At 47.2% G+C, this 12,624-nt stretch overlaps 1 protein-coding gene and 1 pseudogene across 1 annotated transcript; one reads left to right on the forward strand and one right to left on the reverse strand.

Annotated features, from left to right (window-relative positions):
- The first annotated feature begins 1,683 nt into the window (after positions 1-1,683).
- Positions 1,684-9,224, forward strand: LOC119271110 (indole-2-monooxygenase-like). The gene is made up of 4 exons (XM_037553056.1): positions 1,684-2,178; positions 7,711-8,025; positions 8,478-8,519; positions 8,601-9,224. Exons 1-4 carry the CDS (start codon positions 1,684-1,686, stop codon positions 9,222-9,224), a joined length of 1,476 nt encoding a protein of 491 aa, XP_037408953.1.
- LOC119273844 lies at positions 6,492-6,630 on the reverse strand (annotated as a pseudogene).
- Positions 9,225-12,624: the final 3,400 nt, after the last annotated feature.

Raw genomic sequence — 12,624 nt, forward strand, 5'->3', positions numbered from 1 at the left:
TGTTTCTGGCACCGAAGCTTTAAGGGTGGCTCGCTTATTAAATTGCTCTTTGGGTTCTTTTCCTATTAAGTATTTGGGCCTGCCTATCACTTCTGACAAGCTGTATGCCAAGGACTTCGCCCCTGTGGTGACCAAGGTCGGTAATTGTGTGATGCCCTAGAGGGGCAGATATAATACTCAGGCGGGCAAAGTGGCCTTAATTAACGTCTGCCTCTCCTCTCTCCCTATGTTCTTGATGGGGTTCTACCTCCTTTCAATGGGCACCCATGCTGGTTTTGACAAACATAGAGGGGCCTTTTATTGGAACGCGACCGATAACAAGTGCAAGTATCGCTTGGTTAAATGGGACACCATTTGTAAGCCCAAAATCCTTGGGGGGCTGGGCATCATTAATACTCTGGTTATGAACAAATGTCTGATCATCAAATGGTGGTGGAAGATCATGCATATCCCTCAGGACAAGCCTTTGTGGTTCAGCATCTTAAAGGCAAAATACTTCCCTTCATGTAGCCCTATGTTTGCCCGGGCATCTGGGGCATCTCAATTTTGGCGTGAGTTTGTTAAACTCCGGCCTACCTTTCAAGGCCTTGTCAAGTTTGTCGTTGGCAATGGTAAGTCTACTAGGTTCTGGCTCGACTGGTGGTGCGGGGCCTCCCCGCTGGCCTCTTCTTTCCCTGTTTTATTCTCCTACTGTCCGAACCCTCAGATCTCTATCTCTGAGCTTGCGTCGAGTAATTGGGACCTTCAGCTGCGCCGTTCTCTCTCTCCTGTAGAGTTGGAAGACTGGCAGCGTCTTGCTGCCCTCTTCCTTTCGCTCTCGGAGGAGGAAGACATAGTTGTGTGGCCCCATTCTCCCTGTGGCCGCTTCTCGGTTAAATCTCTTTATAGCAGACTCATTGAGGGATCCACCACCTCCAAATTTAAGTGGATTTGGAAAGCTCACATCCCCCCTAAGATTAAAGTGTTTCTCTGGCAAGCCTCTCGTGGGTGTCTACCTACGGGTGACCAAATTCGTAAACCTAATGGTCCGGGTTCTGACTGCTGTGTTCTATGTGGGACGAGAGAAGATACACCTCATATTTTCTTTAACTGTGTCCTGGCTACATTGTTTTGGTGTTGCATCAGATCCTGGTTGCATGTCTCCTGGGCTCCGACCTCCTTCGCGGACTTGCGGGCATTGGCTAACTCTTTGGTTGGGGCCCAGAGGAGATTGTTTTGGGTCGGCTTTGCTGCCATGTGCTGGTCCTTGTGGACGACAAGGAATAAATTTACTATCGAACATGTTTTTCCTGCTAAGCCTGCTGATTCCTTATGTAAGACTTGTATGTTTCTGTAGCAATGGATATTATTGACTAAGGAGGAGGACAGGGATGCATTTGACGTCATGTTAGCCAAGATCCGAAATTCTGCTATCTCCATCCTTCCAGTCCAAGCGGGCCCGTAGACGTTGCTGCGTTGCTACGCTATCTTATCTTCTTCCGGCCTGCGTGCCATGTACTGGCCTTGGAGCCATGTACTTAGACTTCCTTCTTCGTGTTCTGGCTTGATACTTCTGTGATCGTGTGCTGGTTGTTTGGGTCTAGGTTAACTCTGCCTGGTGGCTTTATCTATAAACTCGGGCTATGGCCTTTCCTCTATAAAAAAAAGTACTTACAAAGCCAGTCACCCCAACGTCGGTTCGCCATGGTGGATCTCCTGCAGAAACTCTTGCCAGAGACCCTGCCACGGGCATGGTTGTTTCTGTTCCTCTTCTGCCTCATCGTGTCTATGCAGTACTGGTTCACCGAAAAGTTCAGTGCAAAAAGACAGCGGCTCCTGCCTTCGCCGCCGGCGCTGCCCATCATCGGGCACCTCCACCTCATCGGTTCCCTCCCCCACATCTCTCTCAGCGGCCTCGCAAGGAAGCATGGCCTCGACGTGATGCTCCTCCGCCTGCAGGGGACCGTGCCCAACCTCGTTGTGTCTTCCTCGCGCACTGCGGAGGCGGTGCTGCACACTCATGACCACGTCTTCGCGTCACGGCCCTACTCCGTCGTCTCCGACACCATCATGTACCGCTCGTCTGACATCGGCTTCGCGCCATACGGTGAGTACTGGCGGCAAGCAAGGAAACTCGTCACCACACACATGCTGAGTGCTAAGAAGGTGCAGTCTTTCCGTGGCACCGCTGCGGAGGAGGTACTGGTTTTTAATTATATTTAATTTTTCAGGTACTGATAGCCTTTCTTTTAAGATCTTGCTCTCATTATTCTGGTACTGATTTGGACTCTCACTGTAAATTTGGTAAGCGTTTCTACCTACCTGAGTAGGCCGCGTCTGCGTGTTTATATAGGATGGAAACAGCCTCCATCACGGCATGTACAGGATCTGATTGTTACATACGTGGGAAACAAGAAGAAGGAAAGTACAAATACGATTTGGTTTTATCTCTAACCAAAACTGTGTACAAGATATGGACTCTAGAATATTTTCGTTAACAGCCCACCTCAATCACACTTTGGTAAGAGTGAGATTGCGCCGAAACTCTTCTAGATTCCGTACTGGTAAAGCTTTTGTGAACCCATCTGCAACCTGATCCTTTGAAGATACAAACTGTATTTGAAGAAGTTTCTTCGCTACCCTTTCTCTGACAATGTGGTAATCAATTTCAATATGCTTAGTACGAGCATGAAAAACAGGATTAGCTGAGAGATAGGTCGCCCCAAGATTATCACACCACAAGCACGGAGGTTGTCTTGTAGGCATACCCAATTCTCTGAGTAATGACTGCACCCAAATGATTTCAGCTGTTGCATTTGCTAATGCCTTATACTCTGCTTCAGTACTTGACCGAGATACAGTGGCTTGTTTTCTGGCACTCCAGGATATTAGATTTGATCCATAAAATATAGCAAACCCTCCTGTTGATCTTCTATCATCAACACATCCTGCCCAATCTGCATCTGAGAAGGCACTTACCAATGTAGATGGTGTCTTCCTAAATGCAAGACCTGTATCTATGGTGAACTTAACATATCTGAGAATTCTCTTTACTGCTGTCCAATGAACAGTAGTTGGCGCATGCAAGTATTGACAAACTTTATTGACTGAAAAACAAATGTCAGGTCTTGTAAGAGTCAAATATTGCAATGCTCCAACAATACTCCTGTACCTTGTACTGTCATCTGGTCCATGAGGTTCACCATCATAGGCTGACAATTTTTCAGTGCTTGATAGAGGGGTTGGTGATGGTTTGCAATCTTTCATGCCAACTCTGGTCAAGATTTCTGAAGCATATTTATGTTGTGTTAATACAATACCATCCTGAGTTTTCTTTACCTCAATCCCAAGGAAGAAGTGTAAATCTCCCAAGTCCTTCAATGCAAAGCTAGAGCTCAAGTCCTGCAACAATGCTGAAACTGCTTCCTGAGAGGAGCTGGTTACAATAATGTCATCAACATATATGAGCACAAATATTGTCACCTCGGACTTATTAAAGATAAATAGGGAGGTGTCGGCCTTTGAAGGGGAAAATCCCAATTCCTGCAGTCTCAAGCTTAAGCGAGAGTACCATGCTCTTGGAGCTTGCTTGAGTCCATAAAGAGCCTTATCTAGCTTGCACACATGAAAGGGTGACTTTTTGTCTTCATAACCAGGTGGTTGTCTCATGTAGACTTCTTCTTCCAGAACACCATGAAGGAACGCGTTCTCCACATCTAGCTGCCTTAAACTCCATCTCCTGGATACAGCAATAAACAAAACAAGTCTGATAGTAGCAGCTTTAACTACCGGACTGAATGTATCCTCATAGTCTATTCCATATCTTTGCTTGAATCCTTTTGCTACTAATCTAGCTTTATATCTATCTATACTGCCATCAGCTTTCTTTTTTATTCTATAAACCCATTTACAATCAATAACATTTTTTCGATGATTGGCTGGAACTAAGTGCCAAGTCTTATTTTTCATTAATGCTGAATATTCAACATCCATAGCCTTTCTCCAGTTTGTATTGTTTAAGGCCTCTTGCACATTTTGCGGCTCTCCTGTTGCACAAAACGATGCATATTTGACCTTAAAATTTTTCTCATAGAGTACTGTACCGTCTGAGGGGAGTAGTGGTTTTGAGATGCCTGATTTAGAGCGTGTGCGCCCTCTCACGATAGCACCAGTTGGGACTGGTCCAGATCCAGCCGTAGAAGATCCGGAGCCCACCTGGCGATCAGCCACAGAAGATCCAGCGCCCACCTCGTTAGCGGACGCAGGTGATCCCGAAATCGAACCATCCTGGCGATCATTGTCGCTGATGTCTGCTGCAGCAGGTGAATCATGCCTAGGCGGCCCAGGTGGAGACGGGGCATTGGCGCCTGGCGAGCCAGTTGGCCCAGAAGACGCAGCGCGCACTCGCGTGCGGTCGGGGGAGTGCCCAGGCGGCCCAGGTGAAGACGGGGCATTGGCGCCTGGGGAGCCAGCGGGCCCGGAGCGGTCGGGGGAGCGCTCGACAGCCGTCCGCATGTCGCCTCCTGATTGCCCGCGCGTGCAGCTCGGATTTGCAGCCTCTGCGCCGCCCGTGTCTGCTGCTGCAGGGCGATCTGCCTGGGATCGCGCGCCAGGATCACCTCTGTGTCCTGTGCCTGTGTCCTCATCTGCAGCATAAAATAAAGGATCGTTTCTTGCCAAATTTAGCCTGGTTTCGACGTGGTTTTCGCCCAGATTTTTTTGTATGGGTTCTGCACCTCCTGTGTTATTCCCTGCATCAGTTTGGTCAGTAACATATGCCATATTTTGGTCATCACAGTTATTATCACCCCCATGATCAAAGGATGAAGGATTTTTAAGAGATTCTGGTAGGAGGGAGATTTCTTTCCTAAGTAGAGCTCCTGCATTGGGATGAAGCGAAGCAAAAGGAAAAACAGTCTCATCAAATACCACGTCACGATAAATATAAATGCGACCCGTGGAGACATCGAGACATTTAACTCCTTTGTGACGAGGACTATAGCCTAAGAAAACGCATTGTTTGGAGCGGAAGGATAATTTTCGAGTGTTGTATGGGCGCAAGTTAGGCCAACATGCGCAACCAAAAACACGGAGCGATGCATAGTTAGGCTTGGTGTGAAAAAGACGTTCAAAGGGAATGTCAAAATTGATAGCACTACTTGGCAGAATATTAATGAGATAGGTGGCTGCTAAGAAGGCTTCATCCCAGAATTTAAGTGGCATGGATGCATTGGCTAGGAGGGCGAGACCGACTTCAACAATGTGTCTGTGTTTTCTCTCTGCCGACCCATTTTGTTGATGAGTGTGATGGCAGGAGACATGATGTGAGATCCCAATCTTTTGAAAGGAAGGGTTTAGTTTCTCGTATTCACCGCCCCAATCAGATTGGACAGCGAGAATTTTGCGGCCGAATTTTCGTTCAACATGTGCTTGGAAATTGCGGAAAACCTCAAAAACATCGGATTTCTTCTTAATAAGATAGATCCAAGTAAATTTACTGTAGTCATCGATGAAACTAACATAATATTTGTGTCTACCAACAGAAATAGGAGCATCACCCCATACATCAGAGAATACTAACTCAAGAGGAACAGTAGACACACTTGTGGACACTTGATAAGGTAACTGATGACTCTTTGCTCTTTGGCAAGAATCACAAACAGACTCAAGGTTTAGCTCTCCATGACAAGGGAGCTTATTATTCCTAAGCACACGTTGAACAATAGAAAAAGATGGATGGCCAAGACGATCGTGCCACCGTGTTGGAGATAGCTTGATGGCACCGAAGGCTTGTTTATTCGACGTCCTAATTGGAATCAATGGATAGAGGCCTCCCCTACATCTGCCTCGATAGAGAATTCTCCCCGTTGTTTGGTCCTTAATCACAAAAAAAGTAGGCCAAAACTCAAGATAAGCATGATTGTCAACAGCAATTTTATGCACTGAAAGGAGATTTTTAGATGCGTCGGGGACATGCAAGATATTTCTGAGATGAATTTGATCATTGAGAGTGTTGATAACCGAATGACCAATATGGGATATGTCCATACCTGAACCATCAGCGGTGTGGATCTGATCGGTGCCGCGGTAGTTGTCGCGGACGGTGAGCTTCTCTAGCTCTCCGGTGATGTGATTTGTCGCCCCGCTGTCGGCGTACCAGTTGGTGTCCACCCCGTAGGAGGACAGGTTGGCGGCGCCCGCTGACTTCTCTTCTGGAAGGTAATCGTCGGTGAAGCGGTACCAGCAGTCCATGGCCGTATGGCCTGACTTGCCGCAGATATGGCAAGTCGGACGGTTGTTGTTGATGTTGCCTGTACGTCCACCCCTATTGTTGTTGTTGAAGGGATGGGCGTTGTTGTTGCCGTTGGTGCTGCTGCCACCCCTCGTGTTGCTACTGCCACGGCCTCCGCCGCGACCACGAGGAGCGCCACGGCCACGCCCGCGCCCTCGTGCAGCCATGTTAGCCAAGGACTTGAAGCCGGAGTTGGTCCCTTGCAGCAGCTCGACCCGTTGATCGAAATTCGCCATCTGTCCATAGAGAGCATCAAGAGATACATGAGTAGTCTGCGCATCAAGGGCAGAGACTAATGGGGTGTAGTCCATATCGAGGCCAGCAAGGATAAACGAGATGAGCTCATCCTCGCCAACTGGTTTTCCAGCAGCAGCAAGCTCATCGGCGAAACCTTTCATCCGGGCAAAGTAGGCCGGGACAGATTGGTTCCCCTTCTGAGCATTGGCGAGGGAGATGCGCAGATTGTTGATGCGGGATCGGGAGTGAGATGAAAACATGTTGGTGAGGGCACTCCATACCGCGTGTGAGGTCTCCAGATGAAGAACCTGAACGAGTACCTTCTTGGACAGCGAGTTGGTGATGTAGGACAGGACCTGCTGATCCTGCCCTCTCCAGGCGATGAAGTCGGGGTTGGGGACGGAGGTGACCTTGCCCTCCTTGTCCGTGGTCGAGATCTTCTCTTCTGGTGCCGCGACGGATCCATCTAGGTACCCGTACAACCCAGCGCCCCTGATCTGCGGAAGCACCTGGGCCTTCCATAGCAGATGGTTCTCACGAGTAAGCTTCTCGGAGATTTGGTTGGAGTAGAGAGCCGGCGCCGTGGTACTGGAGGACGCCATGGATGGAAGGTGGAGGAAAGGATGGAAAGTAGATGTGTTTTGGAAGGTTGGCTCTGATTACCATGTAAATTTGGTAAGCGTTTCTACCTACCTGAGTAGGCCACGTCTGCGTGTTTATATAGGATGGAAACAGCCTCCATCACGGCATGTACAGGATCTGATTGTTACATACGTGGGAAACAAGAAGAAGGAAAGTACAAATACGATTTGGTTTTATCTCTAACCAAAACCGTGTACAAGATATGGACTCTAGAATATTTTCGTTAACACTCACTTCCATCAGAAACAAAATAACGGAATGGACTTTCATGTGGTCCTCTGCTAACTGTTTCTTCCTCCGTCCGGGTTTATTAGTTTCGCTCATAGTTTGGGCTTAACTTCTAAAATAAAATTAACTAATAATAGTAAAATATAGACTTTATGTATAAAAAATGATACCACCTTAAACTACTTTTGAATAAGAATCCAACGGTAGTTGAATCTATATATGGTCCACCTTTGACCCAAAATACCAAGGAAACTTATATATTAACCTGGACCGAGAAAGTACTACATATGTAAATGTTAGCTTCTCATACTTTACGACCCATGCTATTATAGGTCAGCATGGCGATGGCCAAGATCAACCAGGCAGCAGCTACTGATGCTGCGGTGGACATGAGTGAGCTGCTCCACACATTCGCTAATGACATGGCGTGCCGCATTGTGTCGGGGAAGTTCTTCCTGAAAGATGGTCAAAGCAAGTTGTTCGGGGAACTCATCAAGGATACCTCACGGCTGCTAGGCGGGTTCAATTTGGAGGAGTACTTTCCGGCAGTGGGTAGGGTAGGAGTGCTCAAGAAGGCGGTTTGTGCCAAGGCCGAAAGAGTGAGGAACAGATGGGCCGATCTGCTGGACAAGGTGATCGACGATCATGTGAGTAAGCGCAAGAGTGGTTCTTCTATATCCATTCTCGGTGCACCCATGGTGCACCAACACAAGAAAACATATCAAAACATTTCGAAAAAATCTGAAACTTCGTGAAAATGTTCATCAACAAATGTTATGGGGGCTTGCAAAATTTGTTGGCCAAATAACATTTGAGGAGCTCTCTACAAAAAAGACGAAATCACTGAAAAATAGTCAAAATGTACGTGCACTGTTTGAGCAGATTTTGCAATTTTGTCTTTTTTGTAGGGCGCTTGTCGAATGTTATTTGACCACCAAACTTTGCAAGCCCTCATAACATTTGTTGATCATCATTTCCACGAAGTTTCATATTTTTTCGAAATGTTTTGATATGTTTTCTTGCATGGGTGCACCGTGGGTGCATCGAAAGTGGGTGCAGCCACTACTTTCCCGTGGATATTATGTTGTCTGTCCAACAGGAGTATGATCTCACAAGAGAGCACATGAAAGCTCTCCTGACCGTGAGTATAGATAATACCTTTCAAACTAAACAAGTTGATTTGTATATATCTATCATTGTCCTAATTAATTGATATATGCAGGATGTATTTTTTGGTGCAATAGATACATCAGCTAACGCCCTCGAATTCACCTTGGCTGAGCTCATGAAGAAGCCACACCTGATGGTGAAGCTACAAGATGAGGTGAGGGGTATTGTACCCCAACGACAAGAAATTATCTGTGAAACCGACATGAACAACATGACGTACCTAAGAGCAGTCATAAAAGAGTCACTCCGGTTACATCCTCTTGCTCCTCTCCTTGCTCCGCACCTTGCCATGGCTGAGTGCATCATCGATGGATACATGGTTCCTGCTGGGATGCGTGTGGTCGTCAATGCATGGGCCATTGGTAGGGATCCGAGCTCCTGGGAGTATGCGGAAGAGTTCATTCCTGAAAGATTTACAGATGAAGGTAGCAGTATGCATGTCAACTTCAAGGGTAATGATTTCCAGTTCTTGCCGTTCGGAGCAAGGCGGAGGATGTGCCCTGGTATGAACCTCGGGGTCGCGAATGCGGAGCTTATGTTGGCAGACATTGTGTGCCATTTTGACTGGGAACTTCCGCCTGGGGTTGAGAGAAAAGATATTGATATGACAGAGGTGTTTGGGCTAACCGTCCGTCGGAAGGAGGAACTATTGTTGATTCCAAAATCATGCATGTAGTCGCGAAAAAAAAACTATAAGGTAAATAGTGTGTTATATCGCATAATGTTTTTCTTTGTAAAGAAGGTGCTATTGGCAATAATGGTACAAATAAATAATAGCCAATTCTTTCTTATTATCGATACAAATATTGTTTTCGGACATCAATGGAGAAGTTTGACTACTAGCTACTTTTATTGTTACGTGAATAATGCACGGGAACTTGACAAACACGAATTGAAAACTCGCATGCTTAGTAGAAGTAGACCGTAAAAATCATAGGGAAATGATTGAAATCACCCGACGGAACATTACACGTGAGTCCGTCATCTTCGTGGCCATCGGATCAGATTTTAATGAGATGACCAGAAGCAACGTATTACCTATACTAGTTTTTGCAACTGAGTGGTTGTTGTGATTCCTCTCACCGCAACAACTGATGTGTTGCGAGATCTGAATCTGGATCCCATCGAGAGAAGCCACCACCCGTGCCACTCCAAAGCACCCCCGCTGTGCCACCGCTGACACCGGCGAGCACGCACTCCGCCATCGTGGTCGTCGGCCACCTCCACCACCATCAACCCTCTTTCCTCCTCCCTCTTCTCTCCTTCATCCATCCGTGCCGCCACTGATGTCGGCGAACATGCGCTTAGCCGTTGCGGTCGTCGGCCGCCTCCACCACCCACCCACCCTCTCACCTCCTCCCTCTTCTCGGTCGACAGCGCCTACTCCTACTACTACCGGGTGATGAAAGAAGACGACCTCTCGACACTGACGACGCAAGCATCGTCCACTTCTGCAACATCACTACTGTTGCAGAAAACAAATGTGCAACAAGAACGTTGTTGCGAAGAAAAATCGCATGAAGACCATTGTTGCAAAGTAAACCGTAACAATACCTTTGTTGCAAAAAAAAATCCACAACACAACCTCTGTTGCAAAAAATTCTGCAACACAACCTCTGTTGTATAAAAATTCTGCAACACAATCTCTATTACAAATGTTTCCGCAACAAGGTCTTTGTTGCAAAGTAGAGAAAAGAAGTTCACCCTACTAGATCTGTATCAGACCGACGGCTCACGAGGTGGCGGATCTTTTAAAAAGATCCACCTGCCGATGCGTAGCAGCCCCCAAAATCATATGCACAAGTTTGGCGGAAGGAATACCAAGGAACAGGATTAAATATATCAACAGAATTTCATGGGAATTTTCAAAACTTTGGTGGGGTCTGAAATATTTTAATCCTGAAATTTTCAGCTAAATTCAAACTAATTTCTTTAAATTAGATTAAAATCCAATAAAATTTGAAATCTCAAATCCAATTTTTTTTCAAAAATTCTGATATTGGGGTGAGACGCAAACTTGTTTTGTTTACGAAATAAAAAAACCTTGCCAAGGAGAAGATATCTCCAAACTTGTGAACATCTCTGAAAATAATTCAGCACATATATATATATATATAGTAGAACAAGACATATGTTTTTATATTTAAAATTTTGATTCACAGTATGACAAACAGACACTAATTACAGATTTCAAGGAAATGAGAGCTACGATGGCACAAATTTCTAGACCTAAATTTGATTCTCATGACACTGTGAAGCACGTTTAGATCTAAACTTTTTGGTCATAGTACATTAATGGTGTTTTTATTTGAGGAATTGATACTGTATATCATGTGCTGACTTTTTCTTGGGATTTTCACAAAATTTTCCAATGGTAGCAAGATACATCCACCCTCGAATTTCAACAAACCCATCAATTCTCAAAGCAACGTTTCATGCATGTGCGGATTAATTTACAAACGTATATATCATCAATCAACCGACACAAACTTATTCATCAGGCCCACCGATTCCAAGTAATCGTCCCAATCACGAGCATGCGACGCTGGAGGAGAAGGGCGCGAGGCTGAACTTGGTGGCCGACGCGTAGTTGAAGTTGATCTTGTCACCGTTGTACACCGGGGAGCCGTTGTTGAGGGTGCCGAGCTTGCCGTCGGCGTCCGGCCGGAAGACGTTGGGGTCCACAGGCTCGGAGGATTTGAACCCGGGGGCAAGCAGCTTGACGTCCGTCTGTGTGTAGATGCACCTGTTCTCCACCTCCACGGCGTACTCTGGGTTCCCTCCGGCGTTCATCCCCGTGGCGGTCTGGGTCACGTGGAGGTCCGACAGGGTGCACTCCCGAAACTCCGCATTGCCTTTACCAACACCAACAACAAAAACAAGTAGAAAATCGATCAAAATCGACATGAGAAAATTAGATTCGTCCGATTTGGATTCGGAGAGTGGATCAACGGATTGAATACCTCTGCTGCAGAGGCTGACGAGCATCAGCATCCCGAAGATCCTCATCATCGTGGCCTCCATTTTTTTTCTCTCCTAAGTACTTTTGCTGTACGTGTGTATTGTGCTTGTTGTAATGCTATTCTGCATCTTTCTCTGCCGGCTATTTCTAGGCCTAGATGGAGCAGTTTTTTGGTGCGGTGCGTTGATTACGCCCTCCCTATTTATCTCTCTATATAACGCTTTTGATTATTATTACGGTTCCACAATTAAATTGGGGTATATGCCATGTCAAGGATACCTTGCAAACCTGTGATATACATATGTTTATTTGCCGATTGGTTTCCGTACAATAATTTTGAAAGATCGGTTACTTTCATTTATTACTATTCGACACCGATCCTAAGATCGCATACGCCTCACACTTATTCTCCTAGATCTGGTCCTCCGTCGCTTGATCTTTCTGATTCTAGTTTTTTTTAACCGAGCATGTGAAGCCCTCGTTTCTACCAAGGAGAAGATGAACAATAAAATAGAGCCAGCAAAGAGAACTCTTCATAATTTTTTTTGCCAGCGTATACTTTTCTTTGCGGAAAACTTCCGATCTAGGGCAGAAGCAAATGCGAATGCAGGGATTCGAGGGGATGGGTCTCGCATCTCGCGTCTTCGCGCAGGACGGGTGAGCGCGCCGGCGCCGGCACCCCGATCTCCTTCCTCCGGCATCCCCTGCTCCTGCCACGACCGGATCTGAGATCCCCACCGCGTCCTCTCTTCACCGCCCCTCCTTCGAGCTCCTCCGCCTCCCTGGACAATGCAATCGAGTTCGTGTGCCTCCCGGCCGGTGGCCGCTCCAACCTCGCCGCTCGCTGCCCCAGCTCCGGCCACTCTCCTTGCTGCGGCGGCGCTTGCCCTCCGCAGGGCGGGCCCGGCCATCTGAGGCCACCTCCGCAAGCCCGCTCCGGCATCACCGGCGGCCGCTCCGACCTCGTCGCCCGCTGCCCCAGCTCCCGCCGCCTTGCTTGCCTTGGCAGCCCTCGCCCAGCCCGCAACGACGGGGGCCACTTCACCACCGGCGGCTGCTCCGACCTCGCCGCCCGTAGCCGTTGCTCCCGCCTCTCAGCTTGTTGTGGTTGTCC

Source organism: Triticum dicoccoides, chromosome 3A (genome assembly GCF_002162155.2).
Source record: "Triticum dicoccoides isolate Atlit2015 ecotype Zavitan chromosome 3A, WEW_v2.0, whole genome shotgun sequence".
NCBI classification, from domain to species: Eukaryota; Viridiplantae; Streptophyta; class Magnoliopsida; order Poales; family Poaceae; genus Triticum; species Triticum dicoccoides.

Bases quoted from the DNA above. Each gene is read 5' to 3' on its own strand.
- LOC119271110 (XM_037553056.1), top strand. From the start codon at position 1,684: ATGGTGGATCTCCTGCAGAAACTCTTGCCAGAGACCCTGCCACGGGCA. The intron at 2,179-7,710 runs GTACTGGTTTTT...ATGCTATTATAG, and splicing joins GTGGCACCGCTGCGGAGGAG to GTCAGCATGGCGATGGCCAA. The intron at 8,026-8,477 runs GTGAGTAAGCGC...TCTGTCCAACAG, and splicing joins ACAAGGTGATCGACGATCAT to GAGTATGATCTCACAAGAGA.